Source organism: Anser anser (genome assembly GCF_964211835.1).
Source record: "Anser anser genome assembly, chromosome: 1".
In the NCBI taxonomy this organism is placed as follows: domain Eukaryota; kingdom Metazoa; phylum Chordata; class Aves; order Anseriformes; family Anatidae; genus Anser; species Anser anser.
In genome coordinates, this window is record NC_139720.1 from 173,448,849 (window position 1) to 173,476,579 (window position 27,731).

Here is a 27,731-nt window from a genome sequence, read left to right on the forward strand (position 1 = left end):
CACATGAATCAAGCCCTTAATATTCTAGCCGTGAGGAAAAATAAATAATATTGATGGCTGAGTTTCTGGAGAAGCAATGCTAGAACCAGTAGAAAAGAAAAGGAAGCGTGTAGCAATAGCCTTGATCTACTACCTTCCTAGACTCTTTCTAAAATATTTTATAAAGAGAGTTAAAATCAAATAATGTACAGAAGATGAGAATGTTGTCCAGGAGAAATGTGTCTGTACAAAAGACAAAGTACAAACTTCAACAAGTTGATTGGTTAATGATATGTAAGTGCAATACCATTTATGCCATATAACATATATCCTTCAACATTTTAAGGAAGCAAAGGCAAATACATACATAAATGAAGGTTTGGAATGAGTAGAATACTTTGTTTAGGAATTAATTTAATCTATCCTTATATTTCTGTAGCATAAACAGCCTGATCTTAGCTAGTAACTTCAATATTTTATAGTCAATGGAAACAAATAAACACTTTCACAGAGCCAGTAAACTAGTCTCTTTTAGACATCTATATGATAATAATGATATGATAAGATGAATATTGCTTTAGAACTGATTTTCTTCATTAAGTAAACAGACAACTCTACTCTGCTTACTTTCATGAGTATAGGCAGGTTTCAGACAAAGCTGTCATTCGATATCCTTTGTACCATAGAGCTTTTATTTGTATAGACCTTTTAAAAACTGTCTCTGTTTTATCTTTTCAATATGTAGGAAGAAATCCTTGAAACACTTGTGGCACTGTAAGTTTAATTGACATGAGCATCATGAGCATTCCCAGATACATATATTTATCATGTTAGATGTGATTGAATCAATGACAATATGTGTAAGAATCTGAATAAGTGTCAAATAAACACCTAACTGAATAAAGCAGAAATAATAATAACAATAATAATAAAATAGGAAGAATAGTATGTTAGTATGGCCTCTGGTAAAGAAAAAATACTGACTGTTTCAATCAAGGAAAGGGAAAAGTGCAAGTATACTTCAGATACTCACAAGTTTTCTCTTTTATCATTTTGGACTAGTGTGAAGAACAATTGTTATTATTACTTAATAAAAAAGAGAGAGAAAGAGAAAGTGTGTCCCAAACAAAACATGTATCTGACATTGTCTAGAAAGGCAGGAACCAGGAAAAGTATTATTTGTATCTTCCTCAGTTTATCTGGACACTAAAGTAATAAAATTGTAAAGACCATTTAGCTGATAGATAGTAGTGAGAAAGGTAAAACTGTTTGTTAGTGCTAGCTCATGAGGGTCAAAAAGGGAAGGATCGGATTCTGTTCCCAACTCCCTCACTGTCTAGGTAAATTACTGGAAGATCCTGGTTTGATTAACATAAATAGACTCATGAGAATTTGACCCTTAAACTCATTATCCCTAGAAACCTCTACTGAGACTGACCTTAAATTTTAAAATTATGTTATCCTAACTGGAAAACTATTTTAAAAATCATAAATATTTTGTTGTCGTTGTTGTCATTTTGTCTAGACAACTGATAGTCAAAAGAAGTAGGTCTAAAGAAGAAAAGACTACATGGTCTGAAAGATAAATGAAAATACAGCAATTTCCAATAGTAGCAAAAAAAAATATCAATAATAAGATACTAGTTTTCTTCACATTGGCTTGAGTAGTTGGGCAAGATTTCTGGAAAATAAAATTAATTTGAACTGAAGCTGGACAAATGTAGTTTAAAAATCTATAATGAAAAACAAACAAACTAACTAACTAACTAAAGTAAAAACCCTCTAAGTTAGTCCCTGCTTTCTCCTGATCACCATTAAAAAAAATGATAATAATAAAAAAAAAAAAGAGTTGTAATTTAGTGATGTTATTTAACTGTTTTGCAAATGTACTTCAGGGCATATCTGTCATGTTCTGCTGGAGCAAGAATTTATTGGATTATAAAAGGCAAAATATGAGCTTAGTTACACAGATAAAGCCAGATGATTAAATACACCTAATAAAGTTACATAGGCATAGCTTATTTTTGTTGTAGTGTTGGTTACAGGAAGCACAATTGCCATTTGAGAATTGCACACTTCTTTCCTTCATCATTATTCTTTAAGACAAATTTATCTGAATAAATGTTAGCACATGTTAAATGTCAAAAAGTGTACATATATTGTTATGTATATATATATATATATTTTTTTCCCTGTAAAGAAAAAAGCTTATAGTCTATATGGTAAAGGGTGAACTAATTACAGATCTTACTGTAGCACGCCTCTTGAGCATTCATTTGTTTAAACTGCAAGAAGCAAATGAAGCTGAACTTCCTTCCTCAATGTTGATTGTGTTTGTTGACCTCTACTAGGGGCAGAAGTACTGCTGTGTGATGCTGTCACTTCCTTCACAGTTGTATTTTGGCACTGTGGCTACTGCCCCTTCAGCAGGGATCTCTTGTTTTGCTGGAAGATCAGAAAGCCCTGCCTGAGCCTGGCATATTTATAAACTAACATATGTTGCTGTGACATGTCTTGACTGTCCAGGGCAATAGAATGAAAATAATAGGTCTTATACATGCCTACACATTTATTTATTTATTTACCTATTTTAAACAATGTGCTATTTTAAGTCCATCCCTTGATTCACTTCTCTTGTTTTGTCAAAATCTTTTCCATACTGGAATCAAATGCTGCAGTATTTTTGTTAATATTTTTGTTGTTGTTAATTTAGCATAATCCTATCCTTTACAGTTTGACTAGCTAAGACAAAAAATAAGTAGAAGAACAATGTACTATATTTTTATTTGTCTATAACACTTCAGAATGTAATTTTTTAAAGTGCAAACAAATTAAATAGTTGTACTTAGATTCTGAACTAACATTTAGTAAGAACATAGTATTTACAATTGTCTTTCAGTTTCCTTTTGTTGCTTCTCATGTTGTACTTTTCTAACACACAGTGTACCCTTGCTACTGACATTATATAGAATAAGATAAAATATTTTCTGTGACACTGAATAGAATAGTCATTACTTATTTTTAGTAATGGATGTTGGCACTTGCAACATCCAGTTCAGGGGCAAAATTGCAAGATTACTGAATCTTCATATTATTTTATTTTTCTGGTGTCAGAAATAACAAGGGTAAGCATCCTTGTGCTAGGGCTACGTGCAATTTCATGATGAAAATATGATAGTAGGGAAGAGTATATCATTGTATTGTGACCTTATTATCACATTCCTCATTGAAAGTTCATTAAAAGGTCCAGGAAATTATGATTAATAAATGAAGTATGATGTACAGACGTCTTCAACTTTACATCAAATTCATTATCTGAAAAATTATAATAACCAGTAGGATAACCACCTACAAATTTTCACTTTTGCTTTGAAAATAGAAAGCTTAATAAAATATATATACTATACTTAAAATTTTAAAATTGCTTTGTGCATAGTATTACCATTTTTGAATCCAAACTGCCAAAGATCTGTCCATGAGCTGACTGACATATTTCTGTGTTTGTTTCACATTTATAAATAGAAAAGTGTATGGAAAAAAATGCATCTCTATTCTAATGAATACACTTCTACATAATAAAACAAATGCTACAATGTGATACCTTTCAGGCACAGAGCTCGGGAAAGCAACTGAAAGTTTTTTCTTACTTTGCTGCAGTGCTTTATAGCTGAAGTAAAACACTTCAGGGAGGTATTAAATATGCATGCTATTCTTTTTTTTCTAAGTTTAGTGTGAGAATTACCCTCAGAACTGTGTTTATACAGTATGCAGTATATAGTAGATCTGTGGCAGTGTTAAGAAACCCGTGAGGAAGTATCAAAGTTTATGCATCTTACTTCAAATTAAATCTCTGTATCAGCAGGGTGTTTTCCTCTTATTTTTTATAGAGGCAAGGAGATGGGCTGAGAAATGTGTTAGGTGCCTTGTGTTAGCTTAGTTGTCATTTTTACCCTTTACTTTCTAAAACTGAAGAGACTAGTTAAAACTGTTCGTGATAAGCTCTAAAATATTATTTGCTGTCAGTTCATTTTACAGTTCTGTGAGTTTTTGTTGGTGGTGTTGATGGTGGTTGTTTGTTTTTCTAGGAGTCCTGACTTGGAATACTTGTATCTTCATCATTGTCATCATCATCATCAACAACGTGTATGTCTTACATAACCTCATTTTGTGAAATTTTAAGCTTTTGCTTTGGAAATATAAGTCTGAATTTGAAGTCCAATTTGGTAAATACATTATGTTTCACTGATGTTTCTTTGGACATGATATTTCATTGGTTTTATGTTTGTTTGTTTGTTCCTTTGTTTATTAAGACATTGCTCTCTTTTTTTTTTCTGAATGATGTATTGACTATTTCTTTATGTGAAGTTGGAGGTTAAGAGTAATTTGATCTTAGAGAAGTAAAAAAAGAAAAAAAAAACAAACAAAAAAGATCTTAAAATGGCACTTAGTTAATGACTTTATTCGGGAAGACATATAAGCAAGTGCTTCAGATTGATTACTTAATTTGAGTCCCATCAAAGTCAGTGGAAGGTAAGTATCTCCTTCAAGTGAAAAAAAAAAGTATTAATACACCTAGGAGCAATGTCTACAAATACATATTTGGAGGAATGAGATATCCATTTTCTCATTCACTGACACTACAGTAGTGTGTTCAATTGGGAGCCAACGAACTCCTTGAAACACAACTCCAATAACTTGTTAAAGATATTTAACGAGGTTGTAGGATAGCAGTGATCAAGCTTTTGTTTCTAGACCTGCATAACCTCAAAAAAATAGGTATTTCATTGTTCATTTAAGTGCTCTGCATCACAACTTATTTGCAATAATATGACAAGAGATAACTATATGAACTAAAAAGTGAATCTGAGTACCTTATTGGGACTGAGGGTTCTAGTAACATCTGCATACACAACAGCTGAAGTACCTAATGGTCTTTTCTCTTGAAGGCCTGATCTGAATTCCATTAAATTCATTGGAAAACTTTCCACTGACTTCAGTCACCATAGGAGCCTGCTTTTACAGCTTTCATTCCTAGGAGGCTCAATATGTACATGACCAAGAGCTAGATAAAAAAGAAAGTGACTTGGGCCAGAGTTATTAGAGCAATTGAATGCATTTCCTATTAGTTACGTTAGCTTACAGTCTTTCATAAGGCACTTAGAAATAAATGCTTGTTATCCAAAGTGTCAGTAAATCCATCTGGAGAAAAAAAAAAAAAAAGAGAAAAAAAAAAGAAAACTTTTTTTTTTTTTTCCCACGTCTCTTTATAGTGTAATGTACAAGCACATAAAATTTGAATATGTGAGACAGACGAGACAGACTCAGTAAGAAGCAGCTTAATCAAATATGGAAGCATCATGAAACTGCATTAGTAATACAAATATAACATATTTTTAGTATATTTGCTACTATCAATCCACTGCTGGACACAGGACTCCCTGTGCCTTACATCTTCTGCAGTATCTGCTTAGTCTGTACCCCTGCTGTTCTCAATTATTTGCCAGGTTCTGTCTCTCTGCAGTTCTATTTAGTCTCTTCTGCTGGGATTCCCAGTCTTTGGCAACCATTCCAGAACTGTCTTTATCAATCTGTCATCTTTACTTTTGGTGACACTCTTGTACATTGCTGTTACTGCTCTGGATCTTATGATATTTTATTTCACATTACTGTCCAATCCCTTGATTTTGTTCCTCAATTTTTAATGTAATGTTTATTAATAAATTATTTTATTATTTGTGAAGCAATTAAATTATTTATTTCCTTTCACTTGTGGAAATAACACAAATCTAGATTGTATATTATTAACAAGGAAATTATTGCGTCAGTGTTACATACTTTCTTCTTGATGGGTAAATGTACTCTGACCAGACAAATGCTCTCAAAATTATCTTACAGAGCATGTACCTACCATGTAAAAATTCAGGGTTAGAGCATTCTTGCTGTATTTGACCAGTGAATTACAGGGAAGTCTATCTGCTCTCTCTGTCTCTCTCACAATCTCTTTTTATACAAATTTAATAGTTCTTAGATGGAAGGAAGATATATTTTACTGATTCTAGAGTCCACTTTATTTGGAGGTGACTCTACCATAACTGTCATATCCCATATATCTGGTTCTGCAAGTGAGCACCGAGACATTCTCTATGATTGTATGAAAGGGTTTTGATGAACTGAAGTGGATTATCAGTTTCCCAGCTTACTGGTTACTGACTAGGATTATGATGAGAAAGCTCATCTCTTGCTCAGCACTAAAGCACCAGATCTGCTCTTTCCAAACACATAGAGCCATTAAATTCAGAAGACAGAAGCTGCCCCATGTTAGATAAGAGCCAGTTTCAGCTCCAAAGGGACCCACTGCTGCCCAGAGCTGAGACAATAAGCAATGCTGTTTGTGTCTCTGTGAGAGCATAGTTAAGAAAGGAAAACAAACAAAAAAACAAACAAACAAAAAACACTGCTGCACAACAGCAGCTGGGAGAGTGAGGAGTGAGAAACAGCCCTGCAGACACCAAGGTCAGTGAAGAAGGAGAGGGAGGTGGTGCTCCAGGTGCTGAAGTTACCCTACTGCCTGTGCAGATGCCCTTGGTGAGCAGGCTGTCCCCTTGCAGCCCATGGCGTACGATGGTGGAACAGATCTCCTTGCTGCAGCCCATGGAGGAGCCCCCAGTGGAGCAGGTGAATGTGGCCTGTAGGAGGCTGAGGCCTGTGGAGAACCCCTGCTGGAGCAGACTCCAGACCAGACCAGCAGCCTGTGGAGAGGAGACCACTCAGGAGCAGGGGATGTGGGGGGAGCTGCCACCTGTAGGGGACCCAATTTGGACCAGTTTGGATGGATGGACCCTGTGGTACAGACCCATATTGGAGCAGTTCTTGAAGAGCTGCTGCCTGTGGGAAGCCCCCACAGGATCAGTTTGGGAAGGATTGCATTCCGTGGGAGGGACCCTACGTTGGAGCAGAGACAGAGAGTGACCAGGAAGCGACAAAGCGACATGGGCTGACATGGACTAACAGCAGCCCCCATTCCCTATTCCCCTGCACCACTTGGGGGGAGAAGGTAGAAGAGGGTGTATGGGGGAAGGTGTTTGTAGTTTGTTGTTGTTGTTTTCTCATTTAGTAATACATAATACATTTCTCTAATCTCCCCGAATCAATTTTGTCCATGATGATAATCGTTGACCGATCCTCCTGTCTTTATCTCAACCCCCGATCCCTTTTCATTGTGTTTTCTCCCTCTTTCCCTTTGAGAAGGGAAATGAGAGAGTGGTTGTGGTGGAGCTCAGCTGCCCAGCTGGGTAAAACCAGCACAAGTTCCTACATATATACCCAGAGAGAACCTAAGACAAATCTGTTAAAATCTGTAAAAAATGACAGTTCGGGAAAGAGATGTTTAGTAATAATCCCTCCTATGAGGAGTACTTCTCCTATGAGGAGAAGCTGTGAGAGGTGGGACTGTTCAGCCTGGAGAAGAGGAGGATCAAGGTGGGATCTTATCAATGTATATAAATACTAGAAGGAAGAGTGCAAAGAGGATGGGTACAGTTTCTTTTCAGTGGTGCCCAGTGACAGGACAATAGGCAATGGGCACAAACCAGAACACAAAAGGTTCTATCTAAACATCAGGAAGCACTTCTTTACTGTGTGGGTGACTGAACTCTGGAATAGATTGCCAAGAGTTAGCAGAGTATCCCTCCTTGAAGATCTTCAAAAACCATCTGGAGATGGTCCTTGGCAATCTTCTGTAGGTGCCTCTAGTGGGTTTGCGTGGCAAGGTTTTGGTAGCAGGGGGCATGGGGGTGGCTTCTGTAAGAAGAATCTAGAAGCTGCCCCATGGTAGGTAAGGACCCCACTGCTGACCAGGGCCAAGCCAATAAGAGATGTTGTTTGCACCTCTGTGAGAGCGGATTTAAGACAGGAAAAAAAAAAAACGCTGCACCACACAGCAGCTGGGAGAGTGAGAGGAATGAGAAACAGCCCTGCATGCGGCAAGGTCAGTGAAGAAGGAGGGGGAGAGGTGCTCCAGGAACCGGAGCAGAAGTCCCCTGCAGCCTGTGGAGAGGACCATGGTGAAGCAGGCTGTCCCCCTGCAGCCCATGGAGTACCATGGTGGAGCAGGGTTCCACGCTGCAGCCCATGGAGGAGCCCCTGGTGGAGCAGGTGGATGTGGCCTGGAGGAGGCTGCGGCCCATGGAGAGCCCCCGCAGGAGCAGGCCCCGGGCTGGACCTGCAGCCTGTGGAGAGGAGCCCACGCAGAAGCAGGTGACCTGGCAGGAGCTGCTGCCCGTGGGGGACCCAGGTTGGAGTAGTTTGCTCCTGATGGATGGACCCCGTGGTACAGACCCATATCTGGAGCAGTTCTTGAAGAGCTGTTGCCTGTGGAAAGCTCACACCAGATCAGTTCAGGAAGGACTGCATCCTGTGGGAGGGACCCTACAACACAGGGGACGAGAGTGACTGAGAAGGAGCAGCGGAGAAGAAGCGCTATAGACTGACTGCAACCCCCATTCCCCATTCCCCTGTACTGCGCAGGGGGAGGAGGTGGAAGAGGGCGGATGGGGGGAAGGCACTTTTGGTTTCTTACTTCTCTAGCTTGTTAGTAATAGTCAAGAAATCTTACTGTCTCCCTATACTGAGTTTGTTTTGCCCATCATGATAATTACTGTGCGATCTCCTTGTCCTTATCTCAACCCTTGAGCCCTTTTCATCATATTTTCTCCCCGTTCCTCCTTGAGGAGGGGGAGTGAGAGAGCGGCTGTGGTGGATCTCGGCCGCCCACCCAAGTAAAACCCTCTTCCCTCTTCAGCACCCTCTTCAGCAGGGTGTTGGACAAGATGAGCCCCGGAGGTCCCTTCCAACCTTAACCATTATGTGGTTCTGTGATTCTGTGATATTTGTCACAGACATGTCCCTAGATCAGACTGTCTCAACTTTTAACAAAAAGGGAATGAATGACTTATTTTTCATGTTCTTTATGAAATATTAATAAAAATATAAATTTAATGTATATAAGATATAAAATATATATTAAGTATGTATACATATGGTTATATATATTTATATATGTGGATATTCATGCTTGTGTATATGTGCAATTCCAATAAAAAGACAGGCCAATATGCTTCTGGTTCTAGCATGATAAATGGAAAAATAATATATTAGCTTGTAAATATATCTCTTGCTGTATAGGTATGAAGGAGATACCTGAGAAAAATCACTGATTGTGAGTACTTCTGAAATCCGTGAATTAGTGATGGATGAGTGGAAAACTTAACCTGGTAGAAAACAGACAAGCCCACTTGTTTTCTACAAGAACATATATATAGATGCAAATCTATATATATATTTTTCTTTCTGAAAGGAATAGGAGCATCTGGAGGTGTGAGAAACCCTCTTTTGGAATTAAATACCTGAATAGTAGATAAGCTATTCATATCTTTTGAATTATATGCAGGGGTGGCAAAAGGAAGACAATGATCTAATAAGGTCCTTTTCATAAACTGATCAATTACCTTTATTTTCAGTGAGAAATTAACTTCCCAAGCATCTCAGATGTCCAAATGGTACTATAGAAGTACTCATGACACCTGTAGTGATTTTCTTCTTCTTTGTGTGTTTTTCGTTCAATTTGCAAAATATATGGAATGTACAGTTTCATGTTTTCTGAAACTGATTAGGGTTTACAGCTGAAGTCCTCCCTCAACCTGTGTAGGATAGTGGTGTTGGAAGACATCAAGTTTGATTCAGCTGTTTCTGTTGAGGAGTATCTGTTCCTAAGTCTAAAATTTATCCATCCTTTTTTTGTAGCTGAGTGTAAATTTTTCAGGAGATAATGTTCTTCGTAATACTTCATCTTGAATGTTGTCTCATTGTGAAGTCTTTGCCCACTGGTTTGAAAAGTATCTCACAGAGATATTTGAAATACATAGTGATAAGATTAAAGTCTGCATTCATTTCTGACCTCCTCCTTACAAGTACATTGATTTATTGAAAGGAATGAAGCAACAGAAGTGTTCAGGGGAATAAACTGATTGACTTAATATAAGCAGAGATTAAAAGAATGTAAATGAATGTTTCTTTGCTAAGAGACAGCAAAAGATGCTACATCGTAATGCCCTGACTATCCCTCGAAGATATGCATACTAAAGATAGAAAGGGAAAGTATCACAGCAAAAAAAAAAAAAAAAAGTATGTAGTTGGAAGACAGTATAATTCAATTAAAGCAGTCAAAACTGGTGTGAAGATTAGAAATTTTCTAGCCTGAGATCTAATCTTTATTTGTGACTTTATTTGACTTTATTTGACTTTATTTGTGGTGGTAAAAAGCTCTATCAGTGGGACTATTAAAGTCAAGTTGGAGAAAGCATAAAAGTGTGGAATAACTATGTCAAGATAAGAAAGGTAGGAAAAAAAAAATAATTCTATGTTCCCATCTGTTGATTTCATGACATATACTAGAAATGGAGAAAGAATAAAGTCAAAGTGTATGTTAAGGCTGAATCAAGTAAGAAATATATATTGCTTGGATTGTCTTGAGTTTATAAATAAGAGGACAAAATTGTTTGTGTCATGGCATTCAATATACAAAAATCCCCACCAATTGGGATTTAGTCACATATAACCCTCCCTAGTGCCACACAGTGACTCACTTTGCCTTCTTTCCAGAACTGCTTTACCTTGAAATTCATTAGTTTCTTTTCTTCTTAGAGTAAGTACTAATGGCAGTTAATTTGTCATGCCTTCTCAGAAGTGCCTGTTTTGAGGGAACAGGTACTTCACTTCAGGTTAGAGCTTAGATGTGACTCATATCCATGATTTAAGAGCATTGAGAAACCCCAAAACATAAATGTGATTTGCCACTGTCAAGTTTGTGCATAAATGTCATGTCTCATTTGATAGCGGTGATGTAGCTTAAGCATAAAGTAAGAAATTGCAAGCTTGTTTTTTTGACCCTGTCAGACTGGAAGACTTTGAACTTACAACTCCTAGGAGACTGCTGTGACAAGCAATCTGTGGAGTATCCTCAGTAGGAGATCCTACATTTCTGAGGCTAGATCACTATGCAGTCATGGATGAAAGTGTAATGAAGTTAGGAAGAACGCAAACCAATCTAATAGCAGTTAGGGCTCACATGTAGGGATAGGACTAAATGTAGAGAGATTATAAGAACCATGGTAGTGTTTGATGTTGTTATAAACTTTTTTCCTTTCTTTTCTTTCCTTCTTTCTTTCTTTCTTTCTTTCTTTCTTTCTTTCTTTCTTTCTTTCTTTCTTTCTTTCTTTCTTTCTCTCTCTCTCTCTCTCTCTCTCTTTCTTTCTTTCTTTTTCTTTCTTTCTTTTTTCTTTCTTTTTCATTCTTTCTTTTTTCTTTTTCTTTTTTCTTTTTTCTTTTTCTTTTTCTTTTTCTTTTTCTTTTTCTTTTTCTTTTTCTTTTTCTTTTTCTTTTTCTTTTTCTTTTTCTTTTTCTTTTTCTTTTTCTTTTTCTTTTTCTTTTTCTTTTTCTTTTTCTTTTTCCTTTTCCTTTTCCTTTTCCTTTTCCTTTTTCTTTCTTCCTTCCTTCCTTCCTTCCTTTCCTTTCCTTTCCTTTCCTTTCCTTTCCTTTCCTTTCCTTTCCTTTCCTTTCCTTTCCTTTCCTTTCCTTTCCTTTCCTTTCCTTTCCTTTCCTTTCCTTTCCTTTCCTTTCCTTTCCTTTCCTTTCCTTTCCTTTCCTTTCCTTTCCTTTCCTTTCCTTTCCTTTCCTGCCTTTTCCCTTGCCTTGCCTTGCCTTGCCTTTTCCCTTGCCTTGGCTTTCCTTGCCTTGCCTTTCCTTGCCTTGCCTTGCCTTTCCTTGCCTTGCCTTTCCTTCCCTTTCCTTTCCTTCCCTTGCCTTGCCTTGCCTTGCCTTGCCTTGCCTTGCCTTCCCTTCCCTTGCCTTCCCTTCCCTTGCCTTCCCTTCCCTTCCCTTGCCTTGCCTTCCCTTCCCTTGCCTTCTCTTCCCTTGCCTTCCCTTCCCTTGCCTTGCCTTCCCTTGCCTTGCCTTGCCTTGCCTTGCCTTCCCTTGCCTTGCCTTGCCTTGCCTTGCCTTGCCTTGCCTTGCCTTGCCTTCCTACCCTTCCCTTCCCTTCCCTGCCTTGCCCTGCCCCCTCCCCTCCCCTCCCCTCCCCTCCCCTCCCCTCCCCTCCCCTCCCCTCCCCCCCTCCCCCCCTCCCCTCCCCTCCCCTCCCCTCCCCTCCCCTCCCTTCCCCTCCCCTCCCCTCCCCTCCCCTCCCCTCCCCTCCCCTCCCCTCCCCTCCCCTCCCCTCCCCTCCCCCCCTCCCCTCCCCTCCCCTCCCCTCCCCTCCCCTCCCCTCCCCTCCCCTCCCCTCCCCTCCCCTCCCCTCCCCTCCCCTCCCCTCCCCTCCCCTCCCCTCCCTCCCCTCCCTCCCTTCCCTCCCCTCCTCCCCTCCCCTCCCCTCCCCTTCCCTTCCCTTCCCTTCATTTCGTTTTTTCTTAGAAACATCTGTACTTGATTACATTTTATTCTCTGAAACTAACAGGATAAACTGATTGAGATAGGTGAATATGCTGTATTTTTCTAGCATTTCCTACCAATTCTTATGCAGAAATTAGAGTCTGAATCTTCACCGCGTTTGTAGGGAATCTGATTACTCCTCTTGCAGGCACCTAAAATTTTGCTAGTGTTGTTTAAATTCTTTACTTGAACCAGATTTTTTTTTGTTCTACATACAGTGTTGTTTTTTTTTGTTTGTTTGTTTGTTTAACTGGAGGAACTGAGGTCTGTAAACATGCACAAATACCAATTTAGTAAATGTGTAACCATTTGCCTGAGATGAAAGTTTATCAGTACAAGACTTGATCTATGAAGAAATCTGGTAAATCTGAAGAAATCTGGATCTGACTCTTATTACAGCATGTTACGGATAGAATATCACATATGATTTTTTTTTACATTCAGCAAAATTCCTTCTGAAATTCTTTCTGAAACGTGGAAGAAGAGTTTAGTCTGTGTTAAAAATAAATAAAATACAGGTAACATACAACTGAAAAGAGAAGAATGAAATCTGTGGGATAACTGATGTAGCAGAGAAAGAGAATAGGGAAATATAAAGTCTCCTATTTGGCCTCGGTCTTTTGTAGTTTTTTTTCCTAATGAATTATCGTTCCCTGAAATCTGTGACAGTTTTTATATTCTTTTTTTTTTCTTTTTTTTCTTTTTTTTTTTTCTTCCCGTAAATCCTTTATTTCGATCTTTTCAGCTTTCTTTAATCTCATTCTGACCCTTCTTAATCAGCAAAGATTATAACATTTTGCTCAGCTATGATAACATACCATATAAAATGGCATCAAGTTGTGCCAGGGGAGGTTTAGATTAGGTGGAATTTATTCACAGAAAGGGTGGTTAGGCATTGGAACAGGTTGCCCAAGGAAGGTATCCCTGGATGTACCTAAAAGATGTGTGGATGTGGTGCTTAGGGACACTGTTGAGTGGTGGGCTACGTAGTGTTAGGTTGATGGTTGGACTTGATGATGCTAAGTTTCTTTTCCAACCTAAATGATTCAATGATTCTGTGATTCTATGATATTGGCTTCAGTATGTAAGGAAAACGTCAGTACATTGCATTTTTTTTTAAGGAAGGACACATTCTACTTAGCATACATTTCATAGAGTCTTAGAATCTTCATAGAATCATAGAGTCATAGAATCGTAGAATTGTAGAATGGCTTGGGTCAGAAGGGACCTTAAAGATCATCTAACTCCAGCCCCTCTGCCAGAGATAGGGATGCCACCCACTAGGTCAGGTTGGCCAAGGCCCTATCCAACACAGCCTTCAACACCTCAAGGGATGGGGCATCCACAACCTCTCTGGGCAACCTGTTTCAGTATTGTCCTTTTCTTTTGACACAAAATGATTGTGACCGTAGAAGGCTTTATAAATATTTTATTATCACCATCCATCACCATTCTTTGGGAATATATATATATATATAAATGAATATTAATCCAAATATTTGAATGCTGACTGTACTTCAATCCCATTAAGTAATCTAATCAAATTTAGAAGCTTCATTTGAATCCTCCTAGGAATTTTTATTTGTTAGATGATCCTGTTAAGATTAAATGTATATCTGGGAAAAAATGCTAATTTTGAGGAAATAAGATTAGATGAGATAACATTCTTCATGGCAGTAGCTTCAGCAGATGAGAAGGTGGGTGAGGTCCATGCCCTGCTGAAGATGAGTACAAACTCATAGATATGCTCTCTATTCCTTGTGTGCCATAAAGTCTGTCCAAGTATTCATCCTTTTGGGGTGAATCTGCTGTCCTGGCTGCCCATGTATTATAGTATTTGGATTGTCTCCATTTGCAAACGTCAACTTTCACCTGTCACCAAAGAATTAAATTTGTATGAATGATGTGTAAAACATTTAATCTTTTTTGTTATTTATTTGTTAACAAAATATTGTGGTTTTGTTGTTATTGTTGTTTGTTTTCAAAAATCCCGTTTGCATTTCTTTTTTCCTCCTCATCAGAGAATCATAGAATGTCTTGAGTTGGAAGGGACCTTAAAGATCATCTAGTTCCAACCCTAGGCCAGGTTCCTCAGGGCCTCATCCAGTCTGGTCTTGAACACTTCCAGGAATGGGGCATCCACAACTTCTCTTGGCAACCTGTTCCAGTGCCTCACTACCCTGACAGTGAAGAATTTCTTCCTAATGTCTAGCCTAAATCTTATCCTCTTTCCACATAAGACCATTTCCCCTGTCGTACCATTATCTACCCAAGAGTCCTTCTCCATCCACTTTAAATATTGAAAGGCCTCAATGAGGTCTCCCCAGAGCCTTCTTTTCTCCAGTCTGAATATCTCCAGCTCTTTCAGCTGTTCTGTATAGAAGTGGTGCTCCAGCCCTCTGATCATCTTTGTGGTCCTCCTCTGGACTCACTCTAACTTGTCCACATCTTTCTTGTGCTGGGGTCCCCAAGCTTGGATGCAGTACTCCAGATGGGACATCACAAGGGCAGAGAAGAGGGGGAGAATTGCCTCCCTCGACCTGCTGGTCATACCTCTTTTGATGCAGCCCAGGGTGCAGTTGGTTTTCTGGACTGCAAGCACGCACTGCTGGGTCAAGTCGAGCCTTTCATCCATCAGAACCCCCAAGTCCTTCTCTGCAGGGCTGCTCTCAATAAATTGTTCTCCCAGTCTGTACTCCTGTCTGGGGTTGCCCTGACTCAGGTACAACACCTTGCACTTGGGCTTGTTGAACCTCATGCGATTCACATGGGCCCACTTCTCCAGGCTGTCCAGGTCCCTTTGAATGTCATCTCTTCCTTCTTTGGTATTAACTGTACCACTCAGCCTGGTGTCATCTGCAAACTTGCTGAGGTTGTACTCAATCCCATCATCTATGTCATTGATGAAGGTATTGAAAAGTACCAGTCCCAAGGCAGACCCCTGAGGGACACTGCTCATCACTGGTCTCCACCTGGACATAGAACCATTGACCACTACTCTCTGGGTGCAGCCATCGAGCCAATTACTTGTCCATTGGATGGTCCACCCTAAAAATCCATATCTTTCCAATTTAGAGATGAGGATGTTTTGTGGGACTGTGTCAGAAGTCCAAGTACATGACATCAGTCAGTCTTCCCTTGTTGATTGATGCAGTCACTCCATCATAGAAGGACACCAGATTGGTCAGGAACTATTTACCCTTGGTGAAGCCATGCTGGCTGTCCCAGATGTCCTTGTCCTGCATGTGCTTTAACATTGCCTCCAGGAGGATTTGTTCCATGATCTTGCTAAGCACAGAGGTAAGACTCAGCAGTTCTCCGGATTTTCTTTTCTACTCTTTTTAAAATTGGGAGTGATGTTTCCCTTTTTCCAGTTACCAGGGACTTCTCCTGACTGCCATGATTTTTCAAATATGATGGAGAATTGCTTGGCGATACATCAGCCAATTCCCTCAGGACCCTGGGATGCATGTCATCAGGCCCCATAGGAATTGGCTTTCTGTGTTTCTGTGTCAGGAGAAAATATGGTCATTTAAAAGTATCCATATGTATACACAGATGAGTCTAGTCTTAGGGAAGAGAATTCATATTTCTCGTAGGTGGATGATAACAAAATCCTTTGGTCCATGTAAGAATTGGTTTGTGCAAAGAATTATCTCAGTCTAATTATCATCTGGTCCAATTTATATCCTTTCCTGAAGTTCAAGCACCGCAAGCCTGGAATTTGTGGGATCATTCAGTTATCTGTTGAATGTCAGCACTTTCCTTCTATATCTTTTACTCTTGGAGTCTTTTGGCTGCACTGGACACTGTCTTCTGTAATTTGTTGCAATAAGGTAGAAATCTTCCTTACTAGGAGTACTTCTATTTCTTGTTTTGTAATGGAGAAGTTTAAACTAAATAAGCAAATAAATTAATGGAAAACTGATTCGATTCTGACCAACTGAACCCTATGAGAAAAGTTTCTTTGTAGGTTATTGCTGTGTATCAATAAGATCATTACCCCTGAAAAAGAGTTTCTGTAGGGGTTGTTAATTCCTGAAGTTATAGTCACCTCTAGAACCAGCAGTGGCCTGGATCATAAGTTCATCTCCTTACTCCAATCTGTGTTTTTTCATGTCATAAAATGTCACTCAGGTAAAGAGTCAGTTATGAATTACAAAGAGGAAAAAGTGCACCATGTCTGCCTTAATCAAACATTTCCACAGACAGTATTTCAGTCAAAACACAACAGTGTCTCACTTTACAGATTCTAATCCCAAACTAGCATTGCATATAAAACCTGAGTAACTTACAAAACAAATTGTGTTCTGTAACAACCTGATATTAGCAATTTTCAAATACCTGCAAATGGCAGATCAATTCTTTCCAAGTACTAACTCTGAAACATGAAATTCTATTACCAGAAGTCCTTTTACTTGAAGACAGAAGTAACAACTTTTGACTACCTAAGTGAAATCCCAGTACAAATAGATATTAAATATAGTACTAATCACAAATACTCCAAGTAGAAATGAAGAAGCTGTGAAGGCGGCAAAATAAATAAATAAAAAAACAAACAAACAAATCACACTATCATAGTTTTCTGTTTTTTCTTTGGGTATATAGTAGACCTAACTGTAGTTCATAGAACATCACTCCTCTGAGATGGAGTGCATTTTGTCCTTGACTTATTTTTTATTTCTCAGCTGGAAGAGTTCTTTATAAAAATACCTAACCAATTTTTGAAAACAGAGATGACTTTCTTCAGGTGAGAATCACATAAATAAATGGAATTATGTAACATTAATAGTGATTAACTGATTATTTGAGAAACGAAACGTTGAACAATACTTTTGAAAATGATTGGCATTTACCTCCTACATCTATATTTAGACCCTTTTAATTTAGCACTCAGCACCTGGTTGATACTAATGCTTCATAAAATTGCTTGTACAAAATCTGGAAGGTCACCCCTGTGACACAGTTTTGACTGGCCCCGAGCTGCTGATTATTTTGTAGGTTCTGTTTAATTCTCTCTTGCTTTCAAGAAAGCCATGTGTGCCTGCAGACAATGTGTAATATTTGTTATTTCTGGAAGAATGTACTTAATTATCTCTAAAAATCATTTAATCAACAGATGTCTCCTCCCCCTTCCTCTCTGCACTTTCAGAGTTTTTTTGTTGTTTTGTTTTTTTTTTTTCCCCTTAGTCCTTGTGTTCCCTCTCTTCTTATCTCTGATAGATTTCTCCTCCAGGGCAAAGCTCTGTCTCAAAATCAAAAATATGTAGCTGCTTTAAGTACAACATAAAAGCTCTACAAACATTCCCCGGTGTATATTTGAACTGATCCATGAGATCTGTCCAGGCAGCTTAAAAGAAAAGAAAAACAAAACAAAACAAAAAAAAGAAAAACAGAAAAACACACAATTTTAATAATTGCTAATTTGTTTTGTAACAACTAATGCTTCAAAATATCCAACAGTACTGTTAGCACTACTTTATGGCTAAGAGATCAAAAATGTTAAGTAATGATGGCAAATCTTAATAACCTTGTTCAAAACAGAATCAGATTTCAAATATGAATAGAGAGCATTGCATTTGTACTTTGTAACTTTTACACTACCATAACTTTGGAAGCACTGATACTGTAATACTTCAGTCTATTATTATCGTACCTGTGAAAGAGGAAATGCTAATAATGAAAGGCGAACCCAGCTGATCAATACATGGCTCTAAGACTGGTGCCACTGACACAGTTTTGGGTTTCTTGATCATGGGAAAGTCTACATGACACCAAGCTCTACATGACACCAAGCCTACTGACTCCTAATAGGGAGCACCTTTCTATGAGGCAGAAAAGCATTTTTGCCCAGGAGTTACCAGGGCTGATTGACGGGGCTTTAAACTAGATTTGAAGGGGGAAAGGGACAAAAACAGGCACACCAGTGATAAGCTATGAGACTGCACACTAATTTTTGAGGAACTGCATGCTGGTGATGTCCTTCAGTCTGCCCCAGGAGGGCTGAGTTGAATGAAAGACATCTGAAATACTTCTATACATACACACACAGCATGAGAGACAAGCATTTCAGCTCACTGAAATGCTTGTTTACTAATGCGCACAGTATGGGAAACAAACAGGAAGAACTGGAGATCTGTGTGTGGTCACAAGACTATGATCTCATTGCAATCACAGAGGCATGTTGGGATAGCTCACGCTGAAATACTGTCATGGAAGAGTATGTGCTTTTTAGAAAAGACTGGCCCGGAAGACGAGGTGGTGGAGTTACTCTTTATGTGAGAGAGCAGCTGGAATGCATGGAGCTCTGCCCAGGAATGAACGAAAAGTGAGTTGAGAGCTTTTGGTTAAGGATTAAGGGCAGGCTACCATGGATAACACTGTTGTGGGTGTTTGCTACAGACCACTTGGTCAGGAAGAGGAAGTAGACGAAGCCTTCTTCAGACAGCTCCAGGTAGCCTCTTAGTCACAAGCCCTGGTTCTCATGGGGGACTTCAACCACCCTGAAATCTGCTGGGAAGGCCACACAGCTAGGCACAAACTGTCCAGGTGTTTCCTGCAGTGCATTGATGACAACTTTTTGACACAGGTGGTGGAGAAACCAACAAGGAGAGGTGTGCTGCTGGACCTTGTATTAACGAAAGAGGAAGGACTAGATGGAAATGTGAGGGTCAGGGAGAGCCTTGGCTGCAGTGACCGTGATATGGTGGAGTTCAGGATCTTGCAAGGAAGAAGCAGGGCAAAAAGTAGGATTGTGACTCTGGACTTCAGAAGAGCAGACTTTGTCCTCTTTGGGGATCTACTTGGAAGAATTCCATGGGTTAGGGCCCTGAAAGGAAAGGGGGTCCAAGACGGCTGGTCAGTATTAAAGTATTGCTTCCTCCAAGCTCAATACTGGTGCATCCCTATGAGCAAGAAGGCAAGCAAAGGGGGCAGTAGACCTGCAGGGATGAGCAGGGAACTCCTGGTGAAGCTCAGACAGAAGAAGGAAGTTCACAGCATGTGAAAAAAGGGACAGGCTACTTGGGTGGAATATAGGGATACTGTCAGAGTATACAGGAACGTGACAAGGAAGGTCAAGGACCATTTGGAATTCAATCTGGCAAGGGATGTCAAGGACAACAAGAAGGGCTTCTTCAAATACATAATAGAAAAAGGAAAACTCGGGAAAATGTCGGCCCACAGCTGAATAGGGTGGGTGCCCTGGTTACAAATGATATGGAGAAGGCAGAGTTGCTGAATGCCTTTTTTGCATCAGTCTTTACTGCTAAGATCAGCCCTCAGGAATCCTAGACCCTGGAGACAAGATAGGAAGTCTGGAGAAAGGAGGACTTTCCCTTGGTCGAAGAGGATCGGGTCAGAGAACATCTAAGCAAACTTGACATCCAAGGATCCATGGCCCCACGAGTGCTGAGGGAGCTGTCCAGTGTTATTGCTAGGCCACTATCTCTCATCTTTGAAAGGTTGTGGGGAACAGGAAAGGTGCCTGAGGATTGGAAAAAAGCCAATGTCACGCCATTCTTCAAAAAGAGCAAGAAGGAGAACCCAGGCAATGAAAGGCCAGTCAGCCTCATCTCCATCCCTGGAAAGGTGATAGAACAGCTCATCCTGGAGGCTATCTACAAACATGTAGAGAATAAGAAGGTGATGAGGAATAGTCAGCATGGATTGGGCACGGGGAAGTCATGTTTGACCAATCTGATATTGTTCTATGATGAGACGACTGGCTGGGCAGATGAGGGGAGAGTGGTGGATGTGGTCTACCTTGACTTCAGCAAGGCTTTTGACACTGTCTCCCATAACATCTTCATAGACAAGTTCAGGAAGTGCAGCCTAGATGAGTGGATGATGGGGTGGATTGGCAACTGGCTGGATGGCAGAGCTCAGAAGGTTGTGCTTAGTTGTGTGGAATCTAGTTGGATGCCTGTAGCTAGTGGTGTCCTCCAGGGGTCAGTACTGGGTCCAGTTTTGTTCTACTTATTCATCAATGACCTAGGTGATGAATGGAGTGCACACTCAGTAAGTATGCTGACGACACAAAGCTGGGAGGAGTGGCTGATACCCCAGAGGGCTGTGCTTCCATTCAGAGGGACCTCAACAAGCTGGAGGGTTGGGCTGAGTGCAACCACATGAAATTCAGCAAGGGCAAGTTCAGGGTCATGCACCTAGGGAGGAATAACCCCAAACACCAGTACATGCTGGGGGCTGACCTGCTGGAATGCAGCTCTGCAGAGAGGAACCTGGGAGTCCTAGTGGACAGCAGGCCTACGAGGAGTCAGCAATGTACCCTTGTGGCCAAGAAGGGCAACGGAATCCTGGGCTGCATTCGGAAGAGTGTTGCCAGCAGGTCAAGGGAGGTGATCCTCCTCTTCTACTCATCCCTGGTGAGGCCTCACCTGGAGTATTGTGTCCAGTTCTAGGCTCCCCATTACAAGAGGGACATAGAACTACTGGAACGAATTCACAGGAAGGCTACAAAGATGACTAGAGCATGGGAGCAAATGTTGTACAAGAACAGGCTGAAAGAACTGGAACTGTTTAGTCTGGAAAAGAAAAGACTGAGGGGAGACCTCATCGATGTATATAAATATCTGAGGGGAGGGTGTCGAGAGGATAGAGCTAGTCTCTTTTCAGCTGTGTTTGGCAACAGGTGAGAGGCAATGGACACAGACTGAAGCACAGGAGGCTCCTGCTTAATATGAGCGGGCACTTCTTTACTGTGAGGGTGACAGAGCACTGGAACAGGTTGCCCAGAGAGGTTGTGGAGTCTCCTTCTCTGGAGGTATTCAGAACTCACTTGGATCCATCCTGTGCAACGTGTTCTAGGTGATCCTGCTCAGCAGGGGATTGGACTAGATGGCCTTCAGAGGTCCGTTCCAACCTTGTCCATTCTGTAATTCTGTGAAAAAAAAAAAATATATATATATTGTTATGTGCAACAAAATATTCTCAGATAGGTAGATGATAGGTAAATAGAAAGATAAATAAATTTTGCTTTTGTGCTCCAAAGAAGTACAGGTCATGACCACTTAGGTCATAAAAAAAAAAAAATCAGGAAATTATCATTACATCAAATTGCTTAGAAGGATGTAATTCTTTAGTTTGAGGCAATTAGTCTTATGCTTTTGGCCAGCTATAAAGCCACAATCATGAACAAGTCTGAAAGACAAATCAATGACAATTTTCAAAACTGAATTTTTCATTAGAATCAGTTTACTCACAGAAATGCCCCATGAGCATGTTCATATAGAACACAGTCTCGTGAAGAAATACAGGTATGGAATGTTATAGAATTAGCACAGTCTTGGACAGAAATTCCTAACAAGTATTTTTCAGTATCATGACCAAGATAATTGCTCCTTTTTTTTTTTTAATATGTCATTTACCCATTTCGATAAATTCATATAAAAATCATAGACAGTCATCACACTGAGAATTTCAGAGAACTTTTTACCTTAATTTATATAAGCTTATTTTTTTCTGGGTCCTACACCTGAGTACATATTACAGAACTGAATACTTTTGCATACCTACTCATTAGGTATTAGCACTACTTATCACTGTGTTATTGTTACTCATGGTGCGTAAAAGCATTTGTATGGATCAGGACTTTCCTGTTTTTACATGGTAAAAGCACATGTTGAGACAATTGTCCTTTCTCTACAGAGCTCACATTGTGAATTCAAAACAGGTGGATTTAATGGTTGTTACAAGGGTTGTACTTCATATGATAAAATACAAGCAGCTCTAGAATAAATGGCTTTATCTGAGTTAGACTCCCATTATAGTCAATGAAAAGAAATAGGCACTTTTAAAGTGCAGACTTAATTTAGAAATCTAAGCCTAGTAAAAATATTACAACATATCTTTGTCTATTTCCCTTCATTTAGTATAAAAGAATTCCAGGAATACCAGCTCAGTCAGAGACTCCTACAGTATAAAATGTGCAAGTTGGATTAAATAAATCCAAGTCAGGAAATTATTGAAATTATTCTTGAAGAACTTGTGAGTTTCTAAAGCCAGAAGACCTAATAAGATTAAGGAAGAAATATTATCCTGTAGCATTGTTACTTACAGGTCTTTTAATATTTTATATCATACTTTTCATATAAAACAGCTGTCATAATCAAAATAACAAACTGAGACCTGGAGCACACTGTATAATTTTGCTCGTATAGTCATGTTGGAGCAAAATGTCTGAAGTGTCAAACATATCTTGCATGGGGAAATTGTGTAAATATGCTAACAGAGAAAATGTCATCTTTGGTATACAGTTTCTGCAGGATTTTAACTGATAAAGTTATGGTTTTATACCTGTTGTGATAGACAGATTGCAGAATATTCATCAGAAATCAGTAAGGAGATCTAATTTACATGGAACCCACATTCCTAAAATATGACCTCCTTGTTATGAGTCAGTTTGAAAGATGGTCTACTGTTAATTAACCATAAATACAAATGTTATGTGTTGAGAAATAAAAGGTACCACAAAAGAACAGATAAGAACAGATGCAACATTTGCTGTAAATTGAAGCATCAGAATGCGACAAGGTGATATTCAAGACATTAAAAAAAAAAAAGTAGATTTTAATGAATAACTCTTTGTCTTGTAACATGCTATATAACAAAAAAATGCTATCTGAGACAGTTTAAATGATTCACTAGTAACAAGACCCTTGTACGTTTACCTGACTATTGAGGCATTGGACAGATGAGGTGCAATTATACAAGGTTTTTAACCTTTTTCATAGATCTTAGGAAGACAGGCATGGGCCTGTGTAAACCTCACTAAGTTCAAAAAAAGCCAAGTTCAAGGTCCTGCAGCTGTGTTGGGACAATCCCAAGAATGAGGGCTATGAAGATGATCAGAAGGTTGGGGCACCTCTCCTGTAAAGAGAGTTGGGGTTGTTCAGCCTAGAGAAGAGAAGGCTGTGGGGAGATCTTATAGTCACCTTCTAGTACTTAAAGGAGTCCTCCAAGAAAGATAAGGAGAGAGTCGTTATCAGGGAACATAGAGACTGGACAAAAGGCAAAGGTTTTGAACTAAAATGTTTGGATTTAGATTAGACATTAGGAAGAAATTCTTTACGCTAAGGGTAGTGAGGAAATGGAACAGAGTACCCGGAGAGGTTGTGGATGCCCCATCCCTGGAGGTGTTTAAGGTGGTTGAAGGTGTTGAATGGGGTTTTGAGTAATCTGGTCTGGTGAAAGGTGTCCCTGCCTTTGGCAGGAGATTTGGAACTTTAAGGTCCTTTTCAACTCAAACCATTCTATGGTTCTATGATTACACCTAGGAAACTCTATATACCAAACTGCAGAGGAGTTATCTTTAACTACTATAGATTCAAAATGTTAGGATTAGATTGTTGTCATTAGCTGCCAGTTCTTCACCATCTAGATATTAGGTGTACAACAATCTTATATAATATTTCTCAACATTAAGAGAAAAAACAATAGCATCATTACAGAGAGTCTACGAGGAAAGATGGACCCTTTCCAAAGGAGAGTACGGTCATCTTATTGCAGTTAGCCTTCTGACAAAGTACTAATCTATATAGTGATTTCAGCAGTTGCTCACAGTTTGGGAAAGGTTTGAGTTCCTCTTCAACAGCTTTACCTTGAAGTTATTTGCAAGTCTTGTTCATCAGGTACTTGTCCTTAATGTAGGGTAACTGGCAAGCTCAAGAAAATATTTATTTGCCTCTCCTGTTGAAGTTCAGGCACTGGATAGAAGCAACTTGCGCAAAAACTTAATATAACTCTGGTTTGCTGCTGAAAGCATGTTAGCAGAAAGAAAAGAACCTGGACTCAGATCATTGCACCATGGTTTGTTTATGCTTTCTGCATCTAAGTCACAGACATATAAACATGAGTCATTCGTCACTGTGAAAACTGGAGTGTCTTTTGATTTAGGAATATTTTTTTTTTTTTTTGGATCCAGTGCGTCTCCCTAGTCTCAGCCTTCTGACAGAAACACTATGTTTTAATTTAAAGCAATTGGGGGATGGGAGGAGTGGTGGTGGTGGTGAGGGAATGACATGACTACAGCCAATACTTGTTTGTTTGGTCATAGTGTCACCAGGGAAAGAAGTATCAGTGCCAGAAACCAGCCAGATTTGATGCAGATGGTTAAGACAAGTTAGGCACTGTCACCTTCTCCACCCTGTGACTGCTTCTGCTCAGCTGCTAGAGCCTATCCCAGTATTCACAATCTCTGCTCAGGCTGGGAAATAGAGCAGCCACTTTCCCCTTTGCAGGTTTGACCAGAGATGAAGCTGAGCACCTATCCCAGAGATACACACAAACAGATGAATACATACACACGCACACGGAGGATACTGACAGGGCTGGTCCACAGACTGCCTTCAGCAGCACCCACATCCAGGGCTCACACCATAACAGCACAGGCAGCCTAGTTCCCTTCTCCCCTTGGACTGGCAAAGACAACCTGTCTCTGGTGCAGGCACACAGAACATCTTCATGTCATTTTCTTATTACGCCAGTTTTCATAGAATCATAGAATTATTAAGGTTGGAAAAGACCTCCAAGTTCATCTGGTCCAACCATCACCTTACTAACAATGTTGCCCACTAAACCATGTCCCTAAGCACCACGTCCAACCTTTCCTTAAATATCCCCAGAGACGGTGACTCCATCACTTCCCTGGGCAACCCATTACAATGCCTTACTACTCTTTCTGAGAAGAAATGTCTCCTAATTTCTAACCTGAACCTCCCCTGGTACAACTTGAAGCCATTCTTTCTAGTCCTATCACTAGTTATCTATGACAAGAGGCCAACCCCCAGCTCCCTACACCTTCCTTTCAGGTAGCTGTAGAGAGCAATAAGGTCTCCCCTGAGCCTCCTCTTCTCCAGACTAAACAAACCCAGTTCCCTCAGCCACTCCTCATAGGACTTGTGTTCCAGGCTCTTCACCAGCTTCGTAGCCCTTCTCTGGATATGTTCCAGGAACTCAATGTCTTTCCTATAGTGAGGGTCCCAGCCCAAAACTGAGCACAGTACTCGAGGTGTGACCTCACCAGTGCTGAGTACAGGGGAAGGATCACCTCCCTAATCATCCTGGTTAAACTATTCCTGATACAAGCCAGGATTCCATTGGCCTTCTTGGCCACCTGGGCATACTGCTGGCTCATGTTCAGCCAAGCATCAACCAACCCCCCCCCCCAGATCTTTTTCCTCTACACAGCTTGCCAACCACTCTCCCCCCCCAGGACTGTAGTGCTGCATGGGGTTGTTTTGGTCAAAGTGCAGGACCCATGTCGAACCTCATCCCATTGGCCTCTGCCCATTGATCCATCCTGTCCAGGTCCCTCTGCAGGGCCTTCCTATCCTCCAGATTAACAATTCCCCCCAAATTGGTGTAATTTTCAAATTTACTGAAGGTGCACTCAAGTCATTAATAATGATATTAAAAAAGATGGGCCCAACACCGATCCCTGGGGAACACCACTGGTGACCGGTTGCCAGATGGATTTTATTCTGTTCACCATCACTCTCTGGGCCCGGCCATCCACCCAATTTTTAACCCAGCAAAGATTGTACCTGTCCAAGCCATGGGCTGCCAGCTTCTCCAGGAGAATACTGTGGGAGACCGTGTCAAAGGCCTTGCTGAAGTCTAGGTAGACTACAACAACAACCTTTCCCTCATCCACCAGGCGGTTCACCCTGTTGTAGAAGGAGATGAGGTTGGTCAGGCAGGACTTGCCTTTCATGAACCCATTCTGACTGGGCCTCATCCCCATTTGTCCCACATACACTGTGTGATTGCATTCAAGATGACCTGTTGTATCACCTTTCCTGGCACGAAGGTCAAGCTGACTGGCCTGTAGTTCCCCATGTCCTCCTTACTTCTTATAGATGGGTGTCACATGAGCAAGTCTCCCATCATCCAGGACCTCTCTGGATGACCATGACCTCTAATAGATGATGGAAAGCATCCCAGTAATCACATTCACCAACACCCTCATCACCCTCAGGTGGATCCCATCCATCCCCATGGACTTGTGACATGTGGAGCAGCAGGTCTCTAACTGTTTCCACCTGAACTGTGGGGGAGTTCTTCTGCTCCTCATCATAGACTTCTTGGTCAGAAGGATGAGTGCCCTGAAGGTAAGTGGTCTGGCTAGTAGGAAAAGTCCTTGATCATATACCCGTAAAGGAACAGACACTCTTTGCACATATAATTGCAGATATGTTATTCCAAGGAACAAAAAAAGGATTAGGTATAAGGGTAATTTTATGTCTTGCATTTATAAAATCTGGTGGCCAGAAACTGAGGAGATACCTGCTTAAGGGCAGAAGGGAAAAAAATACAGATGAATCTATTATTCCAATCAGAACAGTAACATGTAAAGAGACATCAAATACATGAAGAGACTTTAGACCAGAATTTTTCAGTTTCCAAATAATTCATTATTTCATTACATAAGAAGAAATAAGAACTGCACAAATTTTGTTCTGAAGATGACAACATATATTTCAAAATTGTGCAACCCTTTATTGCTAAGTGCACTGTTAAAAGTTGTGGGTTTACAGTGCTAGCAACTCAGTGGTTTTGAGTTCAGTTCCTTTAGTTTCCAATATCCACAAATTTACACATACAATTATTACAGCATTCAATTTTTCTGGAATTTAAGTAATCTCTGAACAATGACTTTAGCCTTGCTTATCTGGGGCTCTCCAACTTTGATCCTCTTCATACTGCACTCTGTTCATGTCATCTAAGCGCAGTAATTGTGAAAACATCTTCAACCCTTTTCTATCTTAGTTATATACCTTGTACTTACTTATAGAACCACAGAATTATAGAATATCAGAGTTGAAAGGAACCCACAGGGATCCCCAAACGACCACCTGGGTCCCCAAATGACCACCCCCCAATAAATAAATAAATAAATAAATAAATAAATAAATAAAACAGATCATGTGTCTTAGAGTGTTGTCCAAAACTCTTATTGAATTCTGGCAGGCTCGGTGCTATGACCAGTTCCCTCAGGAGCCTGTTCCAGTGTCCAAGCACCTTCTTGGTGCAAAACCTTTTCCTGATATCCAGTCTGAGCCTCCTCTGAGATTCACATATGTACAAATAATTACACTTGCTGAAAAGTAATTGAGAATCAAGCCCATTTTATTTTTATTTATTTATTTGTTTATTTATTTATTTATTTATTTTATACCTGGATAATGCAAGCAGTCAAATATGGACTCAAAGGGTTATAGTAAATGGGCTTACACTAGGCTGGCAGCCAG

At 40.0% G+C, this 27,731-nt stretch overlaps 2 protein-coding genes across 6 annotated transcripts in view; one reads left to right on the top strand and one right to left on the bottom strand.

The window, feature by feature from the left end:
* The window catches only part of PCDH9 (protocadherin 9), an 803,467-nt gene that overhangs the window by 753,431 nt on the left and 22,305 nt on the right, over nt 1-27,731 (top strand). The window lies entirely within an intron of this gene.
* LOC310903361 (uncharacterized protein) lies at nt 13,974-27,611 on the bottom strand. 4 transcript variants are annotated; one of them, XR_014587479.1, is made up of 4 exons: nt 26,238-27,611; nt 26,025-26,147; nt 21,260-21,361; nt 16,374-17,812 (listed from the first exon to the last, which is right to left on the bottom strand). XR_014587479.1 is itself a non-coding variant. In XM_083846540.1 (3 exons), the coding sequence occupies exons 1-3, from the start codon at nt 26,222-26,224 to the stop codon at nt 14,331-14,333; spliced, it is 306 nt and encodes a 101-aa protein (XP_083702666.1). In that variant the 5' UTR covers nt 26,225-27,611; the 3' UTR covers nt 13,974-14,330. The 4 variants fall into 4 exon arrangements, 2 of the variants coding, with proteins under 2 accessions (XP_083702666.1, XP_083702665.1); XM_083846540.1 differs by lacking the exon at nt 16,374-17,812 and adding an exon at nt 13,974-14,334 and having other exon boundaries at nt 26,025-27,611; XM_083846539.1 differs by having other exon boundaries at nt 26,025-27,611.

What these genes read in the sequence shown, in the direction of transcription:
- LOC310903361 (XM_083846539.1), bottom strand. Translation starts at nt 26,224, where the DNA reads ATGGGGATGAGGCCCAGTCAGAATGGGTTCATGAAAGGCAAGTCCTGC. An exon ending in GCAGCCCATGGCTTGGACAG is followed by an intron (nt 21,362 to 26,024) that starts GTACAATCTTTG and finishes TTTTTTTCACAG; the next exon opens with AATTACAGAATGGACAAGGT. An exon ending in GTTGCACAGGATGGATCCAA is followed by an intron (nt 17,813 to 21,259) that starts GTGAGTTCTGAA and finishes TTTTCTTTTAAG; the next exon opens with CTGCCTGGACAGATCTCATG.